We start from the raw sequence: 23,205 nt of genomic DNA on the forward strand, positions 1-23,205 counted from the left end.
CGACAATACATCGACGAAGCTCTTTAGCATGAGCTAACGTGATAGCATCTGTCTCAAATGCAGATAGAAACAGAATAAATAAATCCCTGACTGGAAGGATAGACATAAGATCAACAATACTGCTATCAGGAGACACCAAACCAAACACTGAACATGTAAATACACGGTTAATGCTATGCCGCCTGTCGGAGCCTAGCAATGCTTTTGCTAACGACGCTAACTTAGCAACGGGACCTCGTCAGAGCTATGATAAAAACATTAGCGCTCTACCTACGCCAGCCAGCCCTCATCTGCTCATCAACACCCGTGCTCACCTGCGTTCCAGCGATCGACGATGCGGTCGGCGGCCCGGAGACGTAGGAAGTCAAGGTGAGGTCGCCGGCGCTAGCGTCTGCTATCCGACAAAGTCCTCCTTGTTGTGTTGCTACAGCCAGCCGCTAATACACCAATCCCACCTACAACGTTCTTCTTTGTTCATTAAACAAATTGCAAAAGATTCACCAACACAGATGTCCAGAATAATGTGGAATTTTGTCGAAGAAAACAGAGCTTTGTGTATTGTGTCCAATAGGGTCCAAACACTTCCTTTGACCTCGCGACGTCACGCGCATACTTCATCCCCCAAAGGCGTTTTGAACCGGAAGTTCCCCGGGAAATTTAAAATGTCACTTTATAAGTTAACCCGGCCGTATTGGCATGTGTTGCAATGTTAAGATTTCATCATTGATATATAAACTATCAGACTGCGTGGTTAGTAGTAGTGGCTTTCAGTAGGCCTTTAAGTTATCATGCCATGATTTTACCCGTCCCGCCCAGGTGGAAATAGATTTTCCTCCATGCGGCCCCTGAGCTAAAATGAAATTGACACCCCTGCTGTAATGTGACTCATGTGAGCAGGTTACTGTATAAACACATTTTGTTATAAGTTATAAAAATGTGTTCAGTTCTCAGAGACACATCAATGTCAGGCTGACAATCGCTCTTCCGCTTTCTCCAAACACGAGAACAAAGCAGCTCCTACTGACTTGTGATTGGTCAGACCGTGCCCATCTTAATCACATGGCTAATTTCAATATAATAAATTGCGATGTAACACAATTGAATATCTTATATGCTCAGACAGTAATGTGTTTATATAAGTTTAGATTGTGTTATGATGTTTGTAATGGGGAAAGACGTTAATGTGTCTTGTTTTCATGTTTGTATTTAAGATAGTTGACATTTAGCATGATAGCTGTTAACTGGCGATTAGTGATGTTAAGTGCCTAAGATGGTAGTTATTGATTAGCAGTGTGATGAGGGCTTTCTGCTGGTGAGTGATTAGCACTACAGTTAGAGCCACCTATCGCTAGGTAGAAATGAGCAGTTTCACCAACATTTTTATGTGAAACCATATTACTAACTGTCTGGTGTTTTACAGGATTCATGGAAGTTTATTGTCATAGCAGCACACGATACACATGAGATGGCACACAATTTAGTAGCACGTGAACAATAGGATTGGTCCTGGTGGAGATCTACACTCTTAGTGCTTTTCTTCTTTATTCAGAGTAATCATTTGACTTTCTAAAGGTTTTTAACTAAAACAACTAAGTAGCTTGAAAAATATTTATGTGTTTCTTGTAGTATTTAAAATGTAGGATTTTGTTCCTCGATGTTTGCCCTTTTTCTGGTTTGAACAACAGCCATGGAAAAAATCTGTGCACGTGCTTGTATATATATATTTTTTATTTTCAAACAGTAGTTGCAGATTATTTGATGTTAGATACTTTTCCCAACCATTGTTTTAAAACAAGATTAAATTGCCTTTATTTTGAAAAACAATTTTTGTGGCGTAGGAAACGGAGGTTGCTGGCTTCTAGCGCATGCGCAAATGTACTTGAAGCCAAGCAAAAAGACGAGGACCGCATGCTATGGTTGTTCGGAGATTCTTCGAATTCACGATCTTAAAGTCATATGATTCACAGCAAATATAGCAACACATATCTTAATTCGTATTTTCCAAAGCCACGAAACGTGCATTGAGTTTGGAGCGATATCTGAAGTGAAGATTGAAGACGTGATAGAAGATGGACGACTACTGCTATGCTAAGATGGCGACGTCCGCTAAAAGAGAACATGAAAGAGAATCAGCGCCACCAACTTCCAGCAAATCACCAACGGAGATAAAGACGAAAGATGAAGGTGAGTGACTTGAAGTTTTGTCATTTGAAAGCTATTTCAAGCCTTTAAAATCGAAATTAGCTGACCTTGTTGAAGAATGTAAAGAAAGAGCCGCCATGATTGTTAGCTTGAAGAAGGCAGTGGAGTTCACATCAGAGGAGATGAAAGAATGCAAAAGTCAAATGAAGAAAGTGGAAGAGCAAAACAAGCGCTTGTGTAAAGAAAATAATGATGTGAAAGAAGAGATGTTGGGGAAGAGTAAGAGATGTGAAGAGAAGACTGGACCACATGTCTACATCAACGTGCAGAGGATTGGAGGTAATAAAGAACAAGAAAATAAAAAATATATGCTTTGTTGAAACACTAATGGTAAAATAACATAGGTGGTAGTGTTTTTGTTATATTTTTCGTTTGAAAAATGTAAGTGAGAGCAAGTTACAAACATAATAAATAAATAAATGATAAATGGGTTATACTTGTATAGCGCTTTTCTATCTTCAAGGTACTCAAAGCGCTTTGACACTATTTCCACATTCACCCATTCACACACACATTCACACACTGATGGCGGGAGCTGCCATGCAAGGCGCTAACCAGCAGCCATCAGGAGCAAGGGTGAAGTGTCTTGCCCAAGGACACAACGGACGTGACTAGGATGGTAGAAGGTGGGGATTGAACCCCAGTAACCAGCAACCCTCGGATTGCTGGCACGGCCACTCTACCAACTTCGCCACGCCTCCCCTTACATCTGAGCCCCTTTAAATATTTGTATTACTTTCTAGTTCAAATCTTTTTGTTTTTCTAAAAAAGTTGTATTGAATTCCTTTGGTGGTGGTATGGTATGATATGTTTTAATAACAGATAGTTTATGTTGAAAATGTGTCTGAAATTAAACAAAGCCCCAAATTTGCAAAGACAACTTTCACGAAGTTATGACACGAATATTCAAATGAAATAGCATTTTGTAAAATAACACCTAAATAAATGAGTAAAATAAACAAGTACCGGACAATATCACTAAAAGTGCTGATTTTAACACAAAGAATATATTCTGTAAAACACAATCAATGTGCCTGTTTTGTTGAGAGTAGTGCAAATGTTGCAGTCCATGAAATTGTAGTCTGAAAAGTGTTTGTGGTAATGAACCACAGCTGGAGAAAATGTAACTCTTCTTGGGGGAAAGGTAGATGGACTTATTTTTTTCCGTGGTTTTGAGGTAAGGTGAGTATTTTGTCACATTTAACAAAGTCTCTGTACTGTTTGTCGTGTCGTCAAGTCAATCAATCAATCAATGTTTATTTATATAGCCCTAAATCACAAGTGTCTCAAAGGGCTGCACAAGCCACAACGACATCCTCGGTACAGAGCCCACATAAGGGCAAGGAAAACTCACCCCTGTGGGACGTCGATGTGAATGACTATGAGAAACCTTGGAGAGGACCGCATATGTGGGTAACACACCCCCCCCCCCCCCCTCGAGGGGAGACCGAAAGCAATGGATGTCGAGTGGGTCTGACATAATTTTGTGAACGTCCAGTCCATAGTGGATCTAACATAATCGTGAGAGTCCAGTCCATAGTGGATCCAACATAATAGTGAGAGTCCAGTCCATAGTGGATCTAACATAATAGTGTGAGAATCCAGTCCATAGTGGATCTAACATAATAGTGTGAGAGTCCAGTCCATAGTGGATCCAACATAATAGTGAGAGTCCAGTCCGTAGTGGATCTAACATAATCGTGAGAGTCCAGTCCATAGTGGATCCAACATAATAGTGAGAGTCCAGTCCATAGTGGATCTAACATAATCGTGAGAGTCCAGTCCATAGTGGATCCAACATAATAGTGAGAGTCCAGTCCATAGTGGATCTAACATAATAGTGTGAGAGTCCAGTCTATAGTGGATCTAACATAATCGTGAGAGTCCAGTCCATAGTGGATCCAACATAATAGTGAGAGTCCAGTCCATAGTGGATCCAACATAATAGTGAGAGTCCAGTCCATAGTGGATCCAACATAATAGTGAGAGTCCAGTCCACAGTGGATCTAACATAATCGTGAGAGTCCAGTCCATAGTGGATCCAACATAATAGTGAGAGTCCAGTCCATAGTGGATCCAACATAATCGTGAGAGTCCAGTCCATAGTGGATCCAACATAATAGTGAGAGTCCAGTCCATAGTGGATCTAACATAATAGTGTGAGAGTCCAGTCTATAGCGGATCTAACATAATCGTGAGAGTCCAGTCCATAGTGGATCCAACATAATAGTGAGAGTCCAGTCCATAGTGGATCCAACATAATAGTGAGAGTCCAGTCCATAGTGGATCCAACATAATAGTGAGAGTCCAGTCCATAGTGGATCTAACATAATCGTGAGAGTCCAGTCCATAGTGGATCCAACATAATAGTGAGAGTCCAGTCCATAGTGGATCTAACATAATAGTGAGAGTCCAGTCCTTAGTGGATCTAACATAATAGTGAGAGTCCAGTCCATAGTGGGGCCAGCAGGAAACCATCCAGAGCGGAGACGGGTCAGCAAGTAAACAAGTAAGTAACAGAAAAGAATGGACGTGTTCAAGTCGCGAGCAAAGACTCGTTAGCAGCGTGTTTTGAAGACTTGCCTACAATTGTTTGGTCGCTGTCTGAATTTTTTAATCAAAACTGAAGAGTTCCTCTTTCCTGTTTTGGCAAATGCCACTAATAAAAAAAGTTAGCAAGCATTACTACTAAGCTTAGAGGCCTACTGAAATGATTTTTTTTAATTTAAACGGGGATAGCAGATCCATTCTATGTGTCATACTTGATCATTTCGCGATATTGCCATATTTTTGCTGAAAGGATTTAGTAGAGAACATCGACGATAAAGTTCGCAACTTTTGGTCGCTGATAAAAAAAGACTTGCCTATACCGGAAGTAGCGTGACGTCACAGGAGGAAGGGCTGCTCACATTTTCCCATTGTTTTCAATGCAGCGAGAGAGATTCGGACCGAGAAAGCGACGATTACCCCATTAATTTGAGCGAGGATGAAAGATTTGTGGATGAGGAACGTGAGAGTGAAGGACTAGCGTGCAGTGCAGGACGTATCTTTTTTCGCTCTGACCGTAACTTAGGTAAAAGGGCTCATTCAATTCCACACTTTCTCCTTTTTCTATTGTGGATCACGGATTTGTATTTTAAACACCCTCGGATACTATATCCTCTTGAAAATGAGAGTCAAGAATGCGATATGGACATTCACAGTGACTTTTATCTCCACGACAATACATCGGTGAAGCTCTTTAGCTACAGAGCTAACGTGATAGCATCGGGCTTGAATGCAGATAGAAACAAAATAAATAAACCCCTGACTGAAAGGAGAGACAGAAAATCAACAATACTATTATACCATGGACATGTAAATACACAATTAATGCTTTCCAGCCTGGCGAAGCTTAACAATGCTGTTGCTAACGACGCCATTGAAGCTAACTTAGCAACGGGACCTCACAGAGCTATGTCAAAAACATTAGCTATCCACTTACGCCAGCCAGCCCTCATCTGCTCATCGACACCCGTGCTTACCTGCGTTCCATCAGTCGACGGAGCGACGAAAGATCATAGATGGGGCCGAATACTTCCGTTTCAACGATTGACGTCACGCGCATACGTCATCATACATAGACGTTTTCAACCGGAAGTTTAGCGGGAAATTTAAAATTGCACTTTATAAGTTAACCCGGCCGTATTGGCATGTGTCGCAATGTTAAGATTTCATCATTGATATATAAACTATCTACTGAAACCCACTACTACCGACCACGCAGTCTGATAGTTTATATATCAATGATGAAATCTTAACATTATAACACATGCCAATACGGCCGGGTTAACTTATAAAGTGACATTTTAAATTTGCCTCTAAACTTCCGGTTCGAAACGCCTCTGAGGATGACGTATGCGCGTGACGTAGCCCGGGGAACACGGGTATGCCTTCCACATTGAAGCCAATACGAAAAAGCTCTGTTTTCATTTCATAATTCCACAGTATTCTGGACATCTGTGTTTGTGAATCTGTTGCAATCATGTTCATTGCATTATGGAGAAAGAAGCTGAGCAAGCAAAGAAGAAAGTTGTCGGTGCGAAATGGACGTATTTTTCGAACGAAGTCAGCAACAACAGTACCCAGCCGGCGCTTCTTTGTTTACATTCCCGAAAGATGCAGTCAAGATGGAAGAACTCGGATAACAGAGACTCTAACCAGGAGGACTTTTGACTTCGATACACAGACGCCTGTAGAGAACTGGGACAACACAGACTCTTACCAGGATTACTTTGATTTGGATGACAAAGACGCAGACGTGCTACTGTGAGTATGCAGCTTTGGCTTCTAAACATTTGATCGCTTGACCGTATGTGCGCAACTTTTTTTTGCGTATGTACGTAACTTTTTAAAAATATATAAGCTTTATGAACCTTGGGTTAGGTGAACGGTCTTTTGGGCTGAGTGATTGTGTGTGTTGATCAGGTGTTTGAATTGTATTGGTGTGTTCTATGGAGCTAGGAGCTAGCATAGGAGCTAGGAGTTAGCATAACAAAGACGTAGGTGTTTTTATGCAGGATTAATTTGTGTCATATTAAATATAAGCCTAGTTGTGTTGTGGCTAATAGAGTAAATATATGTCTTGTGTTTATTTACTGTTTTAGTCATTCCCAGCTGAATACCAGGTACCGTGAGTATGCAGCCTTGGCTGCTAAACATTTGATAGCTTGACCGTACGTGCGCGTCACGTACGTAACTTTTTAAAAATATATGAGCTTTATGAACCTTGGGTTAGGTGAACGGTCTTTTGGGCTGAGTGATTGTGTGTGTTGATCAGGTGTTTGAATTGTATTGGCGTGTTCTATGGAGCTAGGAGCTAGCATAGGAGCTAGGCGCTAGCATAACAAACACGCAGGTGTTTTTATGCAGGATTAATTTGTGGCATATTAAATATAAGCCTGGTTGTGTTGTGGCTAATAGAGTATATATATGTCTTGTGTTTATTTACTGTTGTAGTCATTCCCAGCTGAATATCAGGTACCGTGAGTATGCAGCCTTGGCTGCTAAACATTTGATAGCTTGACCGTACGTGCGCGTCACGTACGTAACTTTTTAAAAATATATAAGCTTTATGAACCTTGGGTTAGGTGAACGGTCTTTTGGGCTGAGTGATTGTGTGTGTTGATCAGGTGTTTGAATTGTATTGGCGTGTTCTATGAAGCTAGGAGCTAGCAGAGGAGCTAGGAGCTAGCATAACAAACACGTAGGTGTTTTTATGCAGGATTAATTTGTGGCATATTAAATATAAGCCTGGTTGTGTTGTGGCTAATAGAGTATATATATGTCTTGTGTTTATTTACTGTTGTAGTCATTCCCAGCTGAATATCAGGTCACCCCCGGCTCTCACAGCATCTTTCCTATCTGAATAGCTTCAACTCCCCACTAGTCTTTCACTTGCACTTTACTCATCCACAAATCTTTCATCCTCGCTCAAATTAATGGGGAAATTGTCGCTTTCTCGGTCCGAATCTCTCTCACTTCATGCGGCCATCATTGTAAACAATAGGGAACTTTGCGTATATGTTCAACTGACTACGTCACGCTACTTCCGGTAGGGGCAAGCCTTTTTTTTATCAGATACCAAAAGTTGCAATCTTTATCGTCGTTGTTCTATACTAAATCCTTTCAGCAAAAATATGGCAATATCGCGAAATGATCAAGTACGACACATAGAATAGATCTGCTATCCCCATTTAAATAAAAAAAAATCATTTCAGTAGGCCTTTAAAGTTAGGCTTAGACTTCCTTTTTATTGTCATTCAAATTTGAACTTTACAGCACAGATAAGAACGAAACTTCGTTACATAAGCTCATGGTACTGTAGGATAAAAAAGCAATTAAGTGCATTTATAAATAAATAAGTAGGTTACTGTACAGATAAATATATTTCACTTTTCCACATGCGTCCACGTTTATGGATGTATGTTATATTGTCTTTTATTCCAGCGAGTTAATCCATTAGCAAGCTAAGTTAAACATGGAGTCCATCAAGTTATTCGATGGATTTTTGAGTGGACATAACACCCACTATCTCTAAGGCCCCTTCTACACTAAGCAGGCTAAGGTTATCCAGGGTATATCCCACCTAACCTTATCCTTGTCCACACACACACAATGCCACAATTTAAGACCCCCTCCCCCCTCCGTCCGCTGGTGCAATTTGACCTAGTATGCAAGCGCGGAAAAAAATGCGCCCGTCATAGTCACCTCTGACCTGGAAGTGTATCCTTACCCTGTGTTTCAATGTAGACTATTGCCACATTTCTTTGAACAGTAAACCTTGCTTGCCTCACCATCAGCAGCTGTTAGACTATTGTAGTGAATCACACCTGAGCCATCATACATGAATCATAGCTTTAATGGACGTGTGAAAGTAAACAATGTGATAAAGAACATTTTACAACAATCAATCTAGGGATCTAGATATGGATGGATCCAAAATGGCGGCGCCCTGAAGGCAGCAGCTTGCAGACGCTCTTGGGAGTGTAGAGCGATTTGGCAAAAATACCCGTCAATTCTGTCAATTTCATGGCTGGCTCAAAGCGTGGACACTCTGTGATCACATACGACCGACAGACAATTTTGGATGTGGATAGATCGGGTCGCTATAGACTGAAAGATGCATGTACGGTGGACCTCCTCGCTAGCATGAGAATACTTCGCGGGCTACATCGAGCGGCCTTTGAATCAGCGGAGTCAAATACTAGCGGAGACCGTCAATGGAGGAGACGTAAGCGGTGTGAGCGGAAGCAGAAGCGGGGATGCCGAGCGGGGCTAACAACAAAGCGAAAGGCTAATCCTCAAAGAAGCGTGGAGTGTCCTGGTAAGAACTCATTTAAACTAGAACTAGCCGGCGCCAGGCTGGATAATCCCTGCACACATAGCAATTCTCTTAGAATAAAACGCAACTCACATAATGTTTTTTCTTTTGTGACCGTGTCAGAGGCAGACATGCAATCTACTGAGGTGGCTAACTATGATGCATTCAGTTTATTGCAGCACCAAGCATACAATCTGAAAATTCCCGTCATATCAATTCCTAGATATGGTTGAAACTATTTGAATTGAATTGAATTATTTATTTCAAACCTGCACTGTACAACAACACACTTTCTTTTTTTTTTTTTACATTTTGTCAGAGACATTTATGCAAGGCTTGAAAAGGGGTTGGATGAAGCAAATGCTTATAATATCCCAACCCCATTTAAAGTGCACTACCCATAATAAACGCAACATTATTAATATTGCTACTTCGGATAATTTCAACAAACAATCCTCAAAACAGCCCACTACCTATAATATGGGCTTTTTAAACATAAGATCATTATCTTCCAAAACGTTATTAGTTAATGAGGTCATTAGAGACAACAAACTTGACGTAGTTGGTCTCGCCGAGACATGGCTCAAACCAGATGATTTTTTTGCGCTAAATGAGGCATCTCCTCCTAACTATACGAATGCACATGTTGCCCGTCCTCTTAAAAGGGGAGGGGGTGTCGCACTAATATACAATGAAAACTTTAATCTTACACCTAACGTAAATAATAAATATAACTCATTTGAGGTGCTCACTATGAGGTTTGTCACACCGCTACCTCTCCACCTGGCTGATATCTACCGCCCCACTGGGCCCTATTCGGACTTTATCAGTGAATTCTCAGAGTTTGTTGCTGATCTAGTGATGCACGCCGACAATATAATCATAATGGGGGACTTTAATATCCATATGAATACCCCATCGAACCCTCCGTGCGTGGCGCTCCAGACTATAATTGATAGCTGTGGTCTTACACAAATAATAAATGACCCCACGCATCGCAACGGTAATACGATAGATCTAGTGCTTGTCAGGGGTGTCACCACCTCTAAAGTTACGATACTCCCATACACTAAAGTAATGTCCGATCATTACCTTGTAAAATTTGAAGTTCTGACTCATTGTCAACAAACTAATAATAATAATAATAACTACTATAGCAGGCGCAACATTAATGCTGCCACAACGATGACTCTTGCTGACCTACTGCCTTCGGTAATGGCACCATTCCCAAATTATGTGGGCTCTATTGATAACCTCACTAACAACTTTAACGACGCCCTGCGCGACACCATTGATAGTGTAGCACCGCTAAAGCTAAAAAGGGCCCCTAAAAGGCGTACCCCATGGTTTACAGAAGAAACTAAAGCCCATAAATTATTATGTAGAAAGCTGGAACGCAAATGGCGTGTGACTAAACTTGAGGTTTTCCATCAAGCATGGAGTGATAGTTTAATAACTTATAAACGCATGCTTACCTCAGCTAAAGCTAAATATTACTCAAATCTCATCCACCTCAACAAAAATGATCCTAAATTTTTGTTTAGTACAGTAGCATCGCTAACCCAACAAGGGACTCCTCCCAGTAGCTCCACCCACTCAGCAGATGACTTTATGAATTTCTTTAATAAGAAAATTGAAGTCATTAGAAAAGAGATTAAAGACAATGCATCTCAGCTACAACTGGGTTCTATTAACACAGATACGACTGTATATACGACGGACACTGCCCTCCAAAATAGTTTCTCTCTCTTTGATGAAATAACATTGGAAGAATTGTTAAAATGTGTAAATGGGACAAAACAAACAACATGTTTACTTGACCCAATTCCTGGGAAACTTATCAAGGAGCTTTTTGTATTATTAGGTCCATCAGTGTTAAATATTATAAACTTATCACTTTCCTCTGGCACTGTTCCCCTAGCATTAAAAAAAGCGGTTATTCATCCTCTACTCAAAAGACCTAACCTCGATCCTGATCTCTTGGTAAACTACCGGACGGTGTCCCACCTTCCGTTTATCTCGAAAATCCTCGAAAAAATTGTTGCACAGCAGCTAAATGAACATTTAGTGTCTAACAGTCTCTGTGAACCTTTTCAATCTGGTTTCAGGGCAAATCACTTTACAGGGACAGCCCTCGCAAAAATGACTAATGATCTATTGCTAACGATGGATTCTGATGCGTCATCTATGTTGCTGCTTCTTGATCTTAGCGCCGCTTTCGATACTGTTGATCGTATTTTATTAGAGCGTATCAAAACGCGTATTGGGATGTCAGACTTAGCCTTGTCTTGGTTTAACTCTTATCTTACTGACAGGATGCAGTGTGTCTCCCATAACAATGTGACCTCAGACTATGTTAAGGTAACGTGCAGAGTTCCCCAGGGTTCGGTTCTTGGCCCTGCACTCTTTAGTATTTACATGCTGCCGCTAGGTGACATCATACGCAAATACGGTGTTAGCTTTCACTGTTATGCTGATGACACCCGACTCTACATGCCCCTAAAGCTGACCAACACGCCGGATTGTAGTCAGCTGGAGGCGTGTCTTAATGAAATTAAACAATCGATGTCCGCTAACTTTTTGCAACTCAACGCTAAGAAAACGGAAATGCTGATTATCGGTCCTGCTAGACACCGACATCTATTTAATAATACCACCTTAACATTTGACAACCAAACAATTACACAAGGCGACTCGGTAAAGAATCTGGGTATTATCTTCGACCCAACTCTCTCGTTTGAGTCACACATTAAGAGTGTTACTAAAATGGCCTTCTTTCATCTCCGTAATATCGCTAAAATTCGTTCCATCTTGTCAACTAGCGACGCTGAGATCATTATTCATGCGTTCGTTACGTCTCGTCTCGATTACTGTAACGTATTATTTTCGGGTCTCCCTATGTCTAGCATTAAAAGATTACAGTTGGTACAAAATGCGGCTGCTAGACTTTTGACAAAAACAAGAAAGTTTGATCATATTGCGCCTATACTGTGTATACCTTTGTATACTTTGTACATATATATATACCTATACTGGCTCACTTGCACTGGCTTCCTGTGCACTTAAGATGCAACTTTAAGGTTTTACTACTTACGTATAAAATACTACACGGTCTAGCTCCTGCCTATCTTGCCGATTGTATTGTACCATATGTCCCGGCAAGAAATCTGCGTTCAAAGAACTCCGGCTTATTAGTGATTCCCAGAGCCCAAAAAAAGTCTGCGGGCTATAGAGCGTTTTCTATTCGGGCTCCAATACTATGGAATGCCCTCCCGGTGAAAGTTAGAGATGCTACCTCAGTAGAAACATTTAAGTCCCATCTTAAGGCTAATTTGTATACTCTAGCCTTTAAATAGACTCCCTTTTTAGACCAGTTGATCTGCCGTTTCTTTTCTTTTCTTTTCTCGTCTGCTCCCCTCTCCCTTATGGAGGGGGAGTTGCACAGGTCCGGTGGCCACGGATGAAGTGCTGGTTGTCCAGAGTCGGGACCCGGGGTGGACCCCTAGCCTGTGCATCGGTTGGGGACATCTCTACACTGCTGACCCGTCTCCGCTCGGGATGGTTCCTGCTGGCCCCACTATGGACTGGACTTTCGCTGATGTGTTGGATCCGCTGTGGACTGGACTTTCACAATATTATGTCAGACCCACTCGACATCCATTGCGGTCTCCCCTGGGGGGGGGGGGGTCCTCTCCAAGGTTTCTCATAGTCATTCACATTGACGTCCCACTGGGGTGAGTTTTCCTTGCCCGTATGTGGGCTCTGTACCGAGGATGTCATTGTGGCTTGTACAGCCCTTTGAGACACTTGTGATTTAGGGCTATATAAATAAACATTGATTGATTGATTGATTGATATCTGGTCAGGACACTGTGCTTGTAGGCTGAACTTGGCGGTCGTACTTGACGGCCGCAACCACTTCAGGGCTTCACAATAGTTATGGATTACAAAACTACACGTTGAGTAATCGCTCGACATACATCGCAGACAATAACTGATAGTCTGCTTTGCCAGTCTAAATGCATTCACTGTTTGTCGTAGTCTTGAGGAGTGTTAATAGCATGGTGGATGTCCGGTTGTGCCCTGTGGAAATAATAAATAAAGTGAGCAAGTTGTAACTAATCGACGGCCTCGTCCTTCCGACCAAAGAGCGGAGCTTTATGGACCCAGTGTTACCCCCGACACAACATGGGCCCTGGAGGGAACGTCTCCCCTGCGCTCCTCGACCACGGTCTGGGAGCCCACAAACAGGAAAGGTGTAAAGCAACCCTTGCAGAGCGGCGGCTCCCTGTTTAAAGTGTCACCTTTATTGTTAGTTTAGAAGCCCAAATACCTCCATATTGCACTTCACGCACCCTCTTTATTAACCAGTAGAATTGTCCTTTGTTGCCTTTCTTCCTCTCCACCATGTTATTGCTTGTATGCACTTTGTGTGTGCGTTTTGACACACTCAACATCATGCGCCTCGGCTCTGTAGTCACCGCCGCACAGCGGCATTCAGGTGAAAGAACGGTACCGGTACTTTTCAAAGGTGATATAGTACCCATTTCAATTGATTAGTACCACGATACTTTATTAGTAGCAGTATACTGTACAACCCTACTACACACACATACAGTACATAGAAGAAAGTGTATTTTTATGGTTTATGTCTTGCAGACGTCCAGCAGCTGATCGGTAATCCAGAAGAAGTTTCCCCTCAGTTAGGGGGGAGCTCCACTTTGAAGCAGGAGACTCCACAACCACCCTGCATTAAAAAGGAAGAGGAGGAACTCTGCATCACTCAGGAGGGAGAGTGTCTTCTAGGACGAGAGGAAGCTGATTACACCAAGTTTCCACTGAGTATTCTCTCTGTGAAGACTGAAGATGATGAAGAGAAACCACAAGTAGACAACCTCTTAGCTCCACTATCAGATAGTGAGGCTGAAGACGAGGTTGAAGAACCTTTGAGCAGCGATAAAGACTGTGAAGGTGATATGAGGACTCACACTGACAACAAACACTCTGAATGCTCTACAAAGAAGAGAGGTAAAACATGTTTGAGCTGCTCAGTTTGTGCTAAAAGTTTTACTAAAAATAGCCGTTTGACTGAACACATGAGAACACACACAGGAGAAAAAACATTTAAGTGTTCAGTTTGTGGCAAAAGCTTTTCTCGAAATAGCATTTTGACTGAACACATGCGAACACACACAGGTGAAAAAACATTTAAGTGTTCAGTTTGTGGCAAAAGCTTCTCTCGAAAAAGCATTTTGACTGAACACATGAGAACACACACAGGTGAAAAAACATTTAATTGTTCAGTTTGTGGCATAAGTTTTTCTCGAAATAGCGATTTGACTCAACACATGAGAACACATACAGGAGAAAAACCATTTAAGTGTTCAGTTTGTGGCAAACGCTTTTCTCGAAATGGCAGTTTGACTAAACACATGAGAACACACACAGGTGAAAAACCATTTAATTGTTCAGTTTGTGGCAACAATTTTTCTCAAAATAGCTCTTTGACTGCACACATGAGAACACACACAGGAGAAAAAACATTTAAGTGTTCCGTTTGTGACAAAAGCTTTTCTCGAAGTAGCAATTTGGCTAAACACATGAGAACACATACAGGTGAAAAACCATTTAATTGTTCAGTTTGCGGCAACAGCTTTGCTCAAAATAGCTCTTTGACTCAACACATGAGAACACACACAGGAGAAAAAACATTTAAGTGTTCCGTATGTGACAAAAGCTTTTCTCGAAGTAGCATTTTGACTAAACACATGAGAACACACACAGGTGAAAAAACATTTAATTGTTCAGTTTGTGACAAAAGCTTTTCTAATAAGAGCATATTGACTAAACACATGAGAACACACACAGGTGAAAAACCATTTAACTGTTCAATTTGTGGTGAAAACTTTTCTATTAAGAACCGTTTGACTGAACACATGAGAACACACACAGGTGAAAAACCATTTAGTTGTTCAGTGTGCTGTAAAAGGTTCCCACATAATGCAGACGCAGTAAAACACATAAAAACACACAAGAGAAAATAACCAATTATCTGTTTAGTTTGTGGTATGTTGCTCATATGTGGTGACATCCACCCTACCCAGGACCTCCTCACTGCTTCTTTCACAAATATCTGAGGTATTCATACAAACTTGGATTATTTGGAGCATAATCTTATCCACTCATGACCCCATGTCTTCTCTGTATCTGAAACCTTCCTGAACAGTAAGATAGATGATGCTTCAAGTGCTTGGTTACTCCTTCTTCAGTCCAGGGACCTGGGGCCTCATGTGTCAAGTTTGTGCACGCTCAAAAACCTGCACTACACCCTTTTTCACTGCAAAGTTGAGATGTATCAAAACTGACATTGACGCGAAAGTGATGCTGGGTAACTGTTTGCATAACAAACTGCCAACTTTTACTCCTCAGACTGAATGATGTTTAAATCAGAGACATATGAACAATTAACCCCCAACCCCCACAACCCAACCCCCACCTCCCTCGACATTCGGGCATAACAGGTTCAATCCGGGCCCGTGAGATGAGTTTGCGAAGTGTAAAATTCAGCTGCATTTTAAATGAAAGAAACTGCTGTTCTAATTGTGTCCACTGGATGTCGCATTAGCAATTCTGTTAGGCAAGCAAATACTTTATACCGGGGCGAGCAAGTATACCAAGCAAGAGGTACACGGTAAAGCGGGGCTGTGACTCCTCCCCCTCCACCCAACGTAAAACAGGAGTAAAATAAGCAATCAGTAACCCCACTTAAAATGCAGCATGAGACACTGCACACTGATATAGTTCTGTGAAAATGATTGTCTTCTGTGCAAATGTAAAGAAAGTGAACAGTGTGTGATTTACTGCAATACTGTCAGTCTTTTCACTTTTTATTTGTGCTTTGTTGAAATTGTTCACACATTGCACAGCTTTTATTTTTCTATCAATACACATTATGTCTAGAAGACAGGAAGTAACTCAACACTCTTGAATAGTTTCTACCTCAGTGTGTATGGTTTGTTGAGTTAGCACAGGATTAATATGTGGAAATGACAAATGAGGTAGTTGATACATAGAATACTTTTTATTCATGCTTTATTTAGTTTTTTGTTCAATCCTAGATGGGTTGTGAGTTAAAGTTTAATAGAAACACTGAGATTAAGTCTAAATTCATTGTGTTCTTCAAGGTGTTTTTTGAAAATGCACCATTTTTTCCCCTCTAAATGTTTAACTAACTTGAAGTGTTTTGTCAAAAAAGATTTTTTGTGAATGTGTTTGTTCTATTTTTGGCCAAAGTAAAATAAAGAAAACAATCTAAAGTTGTCGTAGTCGTATTTTTAAGTTATCATGCCATGATTTTACCCGTCCCGCCCACGTGGAAATAGATTTTCCTCCATGCGGCCCCTGAGCTAAAATGAGTTTTACACCCCAGCTGTAATGTGACTCATGTGAGCAGGTTACTGTATAAACACATTTTGTTATAAGTTATAAAAATGTGTTCAGTTCTCAGAGACACATCAATGTCAGGCTGACAATCGCTCTTCCGCTTTCTCCAAACACGAGAACAAAGCAGCTCCTACTGACTTGTGATTGGTCAGACCGTGCCCATCTTAATCACATGGCTAATTTCAATATAATAAATTGCGATGTAACACAATTGAATATCTTATATGCTCAGACAGTAATGTGTTTATATAAGTTTAGATTGTGTTATGTTTGTAATGGGGAAAGACGTTAATGTGTCTTGTTTTCATGTTTTCATGTAAGATAGTTGACATTTAGCATGATAGCTGTTAACTGGTGATTAGTGATGTTAAGTGTCTAAGATGGTAGTTATTGATTAGCAGTGCGATGAGGGCTTTCTGCTGGTGAGTGATTAGCACTACAGTTAGAGCCACCTATCGCTAGGTAGAAATGAGCAGTTTCACCAACATTTTTATGTGAAACCATATTACTAACTGTCTGGTGTTTTACAGGATTCATGGAAGTTTATTGTCATAGCAGCACACGATACACATGAGATGGCACACAATTTAGTAGCACGTGAACAATAGGATTGGTCCTGGTGGAGATCTACACTCTTCGTGCTTTTCTTCTTTATTCAGAGTAATCATTTGATTTTGTAAAGGTTTTTAACTAAAACAACTAAGTAGCTTCAAAAATATTTGTGTTTCTTGTAGTATTTAAAATATAGGATTTTTTTCTTCAATGTTTGCCCTTTTTCTGGTTTGAACAACAGCCATCAATAAAGTCTGTGCATGTGCTTGTATATATATATATTTTTTCAAAGAGTAGTTGTCCATTATTTAATGTTAGATACTTTTGCTAACCATTGTTTTAAAACAAGATTAAATTGCCTTTATTTTGAAAAACAGCTGCTGTGGAGTAGGAAACGAAAGTTGCTGACTTCTAGCGCATGCGCAAATGTACTTGAAGCCAAGCAAAAAGACGAAGACCGCATGCTATGGTTGTTCGGAGATTCTTCGAATTCACGATCTTAAAGTCATATGATTCACAGCAAATATAGCAACAAATATCTCAATTGGTATTTTTCAAAGCCACGAAACGTGCATTGAGTTTGGAGCGATATCTGAAGTGAAGATTGAAGACGTGATAGAAGATGGACGACTACTGCTATGCTAAGATGGCGACGTCCGCTAAAAGAGAACATGAAAGAGAATCAGCGCCACCAACGGAGATAAAGACGAAAGATGAAGGTGAGTCAGTTGACGTTTCTAATAACGTCATTTTGCAGACTGAAATAGGTGTGGATGAGAAATGAGCCGACCTTGTTGAAGAATGTAAAGAAAGAGCCGCCATGATTGTTAGCTTGAAGAAGGCAGTGGAGTTCACATCAGAGGAGATGAAAGAATGCAAAAGTCAAATTTAGAAACTAAAAGCAAAACAACAACTCTGTTAGGCTCGTTTGGTGTGTTTTTATATTCATCATGTCGTGGTTTAGAGGTAAGGTGAGTATTTAGTCACATTTAACAAAGTCTCTGTACAGTTTGTCGTGTCGTCAAGTAACAGAAAAGAATGGACGTGTTCAAGTCGCGAGCAACGACTCGTTAGCAGCGTGTTTTGAAGACTAGCCTACAGTTGTTTGGTCGCTGTCTGAATTTTTTAATCAAAACAGAAGAGTTCCTCTTTCCTATGTTTGGCAAATGCCACTAATAGAAAAGTAAGCTCGCATTACTAAGCTAAGTTATTCATGGAGTCCATCAAGTTATTCGATGGATTTTTGAGTGGACATAACAGCCACTATCTCTAAGGCCCCTTCTACACTAAGCAGGCTAAGGTTATCCAGGGTATATCTCACCTAACCTTATACTTGTCCACACACACACAATGCCACCGTTTAAGACCCCCTCCCCCCTCCGTCCGCTGGCGCAACGCGACCTAATACGCATGCGTGGTAAATGCGCACATCATAGCCATCTCCAGTGTTGCTTTGTGTGCAAGTTCTTAAATGTAACTTATCTGAACAATATCCAGTGTTGTGGTATTTCAATGAACTGGAATCCAGTGTGCTGTGGGGCCTTATTGTAGTGAATCACACCTGAGCCATCATCCATCCATCTTCTTCCGCTTATCCGAGGCCGCGTCACGGTGGCAGCAGCCTAAGCACGGAAGCCCAGACTTCCCTCTCCCCAGCCACTTCGTCCAGCTCTGAGGCGTTCCCAGGTCAGCCAGGATACATAGTCTTCACAACGTGTCCTGGGTCTTCCCCGTGGCCTCCTACCGGTCGGACGTGCCCTAAACACCCGTTTGGGTGGCATCCTGACCAGATGCCCGAACCACCTCATCTGGCTCCTCTCCATGTGGAGGAGCAGCGGCGTTGCTTTGAGCTTTGTTTGATGGCAGAGCTTCTCACCCTATCTCTAAGGGAGAGACCCGCCACCCGGCGGAGGAAACTCATTTCGGCAGCTTGTACCCGTGATCTTGTCCTTTTGGTCATAATCCAAAGCTCGTGACCATAGGTGAGGATGGGAACGTAGATCGACCGGTAAATTGAGAGCTTTTCCTTCCGGCTCTGCTCCTTCTTCACCACAACGGATCGATACAGCATCCACATTACTGAAGACGCCGCACCAATCCGCCTGTCGATCTCACGATCCACTCTTCCCTTACTTGTGAACAAGACTCTGAGGTACTTGAACTCCTCCACTTGGGACAAGGTCTCCTCCACTCCACCCTTTTTCCAGGCGAGAACCATGGACTCGGACTTGGAGGTGCTGATTCTCATCCCAGTCGCTTCACACTCGGCTGGGAACCAATCCAGTGAGAGCTGAAGATCCTGGCCAGATGAATCCATCAGGACTACATCATCTGCAAAAAGCAGAGACCTAATCCTGCAGCCACCAAACCGGATCCCCTCAACGCCTTGACTGCGCCGAGTATTCTGTCCATAAAAGTTATGAACAGAATCTGTGACAAAGGGCAGCCTTGGCGGAGTCCAACCCTCACTGGAAATGTGTCCGACTTACTGCCGGCAAAGCGGACCAAGCTCTGACACTGATCATACAGGGAGCGAACCGCCACAATCAAGACAGTCCGATACCCCATACTCTTTGAGCACTCCCCACAGGACTTCCCGAAGGACACGGTCGAATGCCTTCTCCAACTACACAAAGCACATGTAGACTGGTTGGGCAAACTCCCATGCACCCTCAAGGACCCTGCCGAGAGTTTAGAGCTGTTCCACAGTTCCACGAGCAGGACAAAAACCACACTGTTCCTCCTGAATCCAAGGTTCCACTATCCGGCGTAGCCTCCTCTCCAGTACTCCTGAATAGACCTTACCGGGAAGGCTGAGGAGTGGGATTCCACGATAGTTGGAACACACCCTCCGGTTCCCCTTCTTAAAGAGAGGAACCACCACCCCGGTCTGCCAATCCAGAGGTACCGCCCCCGATGTCCACGCAATGCGTCAGAGTCTTGTCAACCAAGACAGCATCCAGAGCCTTGAGGAACTCCAGGCAGATCTCATCCACCCCTGGGGCCTTGCCACAAAAAGCTTTTTAACTACCTCAGCAACCTCAGTCCCAGAAATAGGAGAGCCCACCACAGATTCCCTAAGCACTGCTCCCTCATAAGAAGACGTGTTGGTAGGATTGAGGAGGTCTTCGAAGTATTCCCTCCACCGATCCACAACATCCGCGGTCAAGGTCAGCAGAACACCATCAACATTTACCTCACAATTTACAATATTCCATATTACATATAGTCTGCTATAATCAAGGATTAGATTAGAATAGAACAGAACGTTTTACTGACATTATATTAAATTATTCATGATTTATGGTTGCCACTCCTGGTCTGTGCTTTAAGAAAAATACAATTATTAATTAAGTACTAAAAACGAAACTATGGATGAATGTACACAGATAAGCCATGTAGCAGGTAAAACACATTTATTAAAGACAAAACACAAATGGTAGGAATTTGTTACAAAATGTAGTCATTTCACTTGCATTAGTTGACTGCTAATTGGGCAGTTTTAACTGTGCTAATATTTGGCATCAAGTTCCTACGTATCTACATGTGCACAGCAGGGGAGCTGGTTAACTTATGAAAATAGTATGTGTGTTTGTGAGAATGTCAACGTGTTGTCTGAGTGACGTCAGTAAGTGAGTGGGCGAGTAAGGAGAGGTAGTGGTAGCATGTGCAGGAGTGTTAATAGCATGGTGGATGTCCGGTTGTGCCCTGTGGAAATAATAAATAAAGTGAGCAAGTTGTAACTAATCTACGGCCTCGTCCTTCCGACCAAAGAGCTTTATGGACCCAGTGTTACCCCCGACACAACATGTCACCGCCGCACAGCGGAATTCAGATGAAAGAACGGTACTTTTCAAAGGTGCTATAATACTGTTTTCAATTGATTAGTACCAGCACGGTGGAAGAGGGGTTAGTGCGTCTGCCTCACAATACGAAGGTCCTGAGTAATCGTGAGTTCAATCCCGGGCTTGGGATTCTGTGTGGAGTTTGCATGTTCTCCCCGTGACTGCCTGGGTTCCCTCCGGGTACTCCGGCTTCCTCCCACCTCCAAAGACATGCACCTGGGGATAGGTTGATTGGCAACACTAAATTGGCCCTAGTGTGTGAATGTGAGTGTGAATGTTGTCTGTCTATCTGTGTTGGCCCTGCGATGAGGTGGCGACTTGTCCAGGGTGTACCCCGCCTTCTGCCCGATTGTAGCTGAGATAGACTCCAGCGCCCCCCGCGACCCTGAAGGGAATAAGCGGTAGAAAATGGATGGATGGATGGATGAATGGAGTACCACGATACTTTATTAGTAGCAGTATACTGTACAACCCTACTACACACACATACAGTACATAGAAGAAAGTGTGTTTTTGTTGTTTGTGTCTTGCAGACGTCCAGCAGCTGATCGGTAATCCAGAAGAAGTTTCCCCTCAGTTAGGGGGGAGCTCCACTTTGAAGCAGGAGACTCCACAACCACCCTGCATTAAAAAGGAAGAGGAGGAACTCTGCATCACTCAGGAGGGAGAGTGTCTTCTAGGACGAGAGGAAGCTGATTACACCAAGTTTCCACTGAGTATTCTCTCTGTGAAGACTGAAGATGATGAAGAGAAACCACAAGTAGACAACCTCTTAGCTCCACTATCAGATAGTGAGGCTGAAGACGAGGTTGAAGAACCTTTGAGCAGCGATAAAGACTGTGAAGGTGATATGAGGACTCACACTGACAACAAACACTCTGAATGCTCTACAAAGAAGAGAGGTAAAACATGTTTGAGCTGCTCGGTTTGTGCTGAAAGTTTTACTAAAAAGAGCCGTTTGACTAAACACATGAGAACACACACAGGAGAAAAAACATTTAAGTGTTCAGTTTGTGGCAAACGCTTTTCTCGAAATGGCAATTTGATTCGACACATGAGAACACACACAGGAGAAAAAACGTGTAAATGTTCAGTTTGTGGCAAAAGCTTTTTTCGAAATATCTGTTTGACTCAACACATGAGAACACACACAGGTGAAAAACCATTTAATTGTTCAGTTTGTGGCAACAGCTTTTCTCAAAATAGCTCTTTGACTCAACACATGAGAACACACACAGGTGAAAAACCATTTAATTGTTCAGTTTGTGGCAACAGCTTTTCTCAAAATAGCAATTTGACTAAACACATGAGAACACACACAGGTGAAAAACCATTTAATTGTTCAGTTTGTGGCAACAGCTTTTCTCACAATAGCAATTTGACTCAACACATGAGAACACACACAGGTGAAAAACCATTTAGTTGTTCAGTTTGTGGCAACAGCTTTTCTCAAAATAGCAATTTGACTCAACACATGAAAACACACACAGGAGAAAAAACATGTAATTGTTCAGTTTGTGGCAACAGCTTTTCTCAAAATAGCGATTTGACTCAACACATGAGAACACACACAGGAGAACAACAATTTAACTGTTCAGTTTGTGGTACAAGCTTTTCTCAGAACAGATCGTTATGTCGACACATAAGAACACACACTGGAGGAAAACCGTTTAGTTGTTCAATGTGCTGTAAAAGGTTCACACATAATGCAGGCGCAGTAAAACACATAAGAACACACAAGGGAAAATATATGTATCAAAACTGACGTTGACGCATAAGTGATGCTGGGTAACAGTTCCCACAATGGACCACAATGGAAACAAGCCTTTTGGCTTTTTGTACCATCCATTTGCCTTTTTAAAGCATTACATGGATTAAATTCTTTAAGATGTCAATAAACTTGTCAATCAATCAATCCCATAAAAAAGTGTCAACTTCTACTCCTCAGTCTGATTGATGTGCAAATTAGAGACATATGAACAATTAACCTCCAAGCCCCACCTCCCTCGACATTCGAGCATAACAGGTTCAATTCGGCCCGTGAGATTAGTTTGCAACGAGTAAAAGTAAAACTGCTGTTCTAAATGTGTCCACTGGATGTCGCAATATCAATTATGTTAGGTAAGCAAATAGTTTGTTCCGGGGCGGGTAAGTATACTAAGGCAATTTTTTATTTTATTTTATTTTATTTTTATTTTTTTAATTACAAACCCCGTTTCCATATGAATTGGGAAATTGTGTTAGATGTAAATATAAACAGAATATAAGGATTTGCAAATCATTTTCAACCCATATTCAGTT

The 23,205-nt window shown here is 41.8% G+C and overlaps 4 protein-coding genes across 6 annotated transcripts in view; 1 reads left to right on the forward strand and 3 right to left on the reverse strand.

Moving 5' to 3' along the window:
• LOC133632307 (gastrula zinc finger protein XlCGF17.1-like) overlaps positions 1 to 23,205 on the reverse strand; it is a 607,858-nt gene that overhangs the window by 398,618 nt on the left and 186,035 nt on the right. The gene's annotated exons all lie outside the window — the stretch shown is intronic.
• Positions 1 to 23,205, reverse strand: part of LOC133632342 (oocyte zinc finger protein XlCOF6.1-like) — a 309,811-nt gene that overhangs the window by 165,827 nt on the left and 120,779 nt on the right.
• Positions 1 to 23,205, reverse strand: part of LOC133632323 (gastrula zinc finger protein XlCGF17.1-like) — a 293,261-nt gene that overhangs the window by 84,401 nt on the left and 185,655 nt on the right. The gene's annotated exons all lie outside the window — the stretch shown is intronic.
• On the forward strand, positions 1,885 to 22,815 carry LOC133632063 (zinc finger protein Xfin-like). The gene is made up of 4 exons (XM_062024304.1): positions 1,885 to 2,184; positions 13,724 to 15,102; positions 17,733 to 17,778; positions 21,438 to 22,815. The coding sequence occupies exons 1-4, from the start codon at positions 2,070 to 2,072 to the stop codon at positions 22,667 to 22,669; spliced, it is 2,772 nt and encodes a 923-aa protein (XP_061880288.1). The 5' UTR covers positions 1,885 to 2,069; the 3' UTR covers positions 22,670 to 22,815.

The sequence above is a fragment of the Entelurus aequoreus genome, linkage group LG17 (assembly GCF_033978785.1).
Source record: "Entelurus aequoreus isolate RoL-2023_Sb linkage group LG17, RoL_Eaeq_v1.1, whole genome shotgun sequence".
Classification (NCBI taxonomy): domain Eukaryota; kingdom Metazoa; phylum Chordata; class Actinopteri; order Syngnathiformes; family Syngnathidae; genus Entelurus; species Entelurus aequoreus.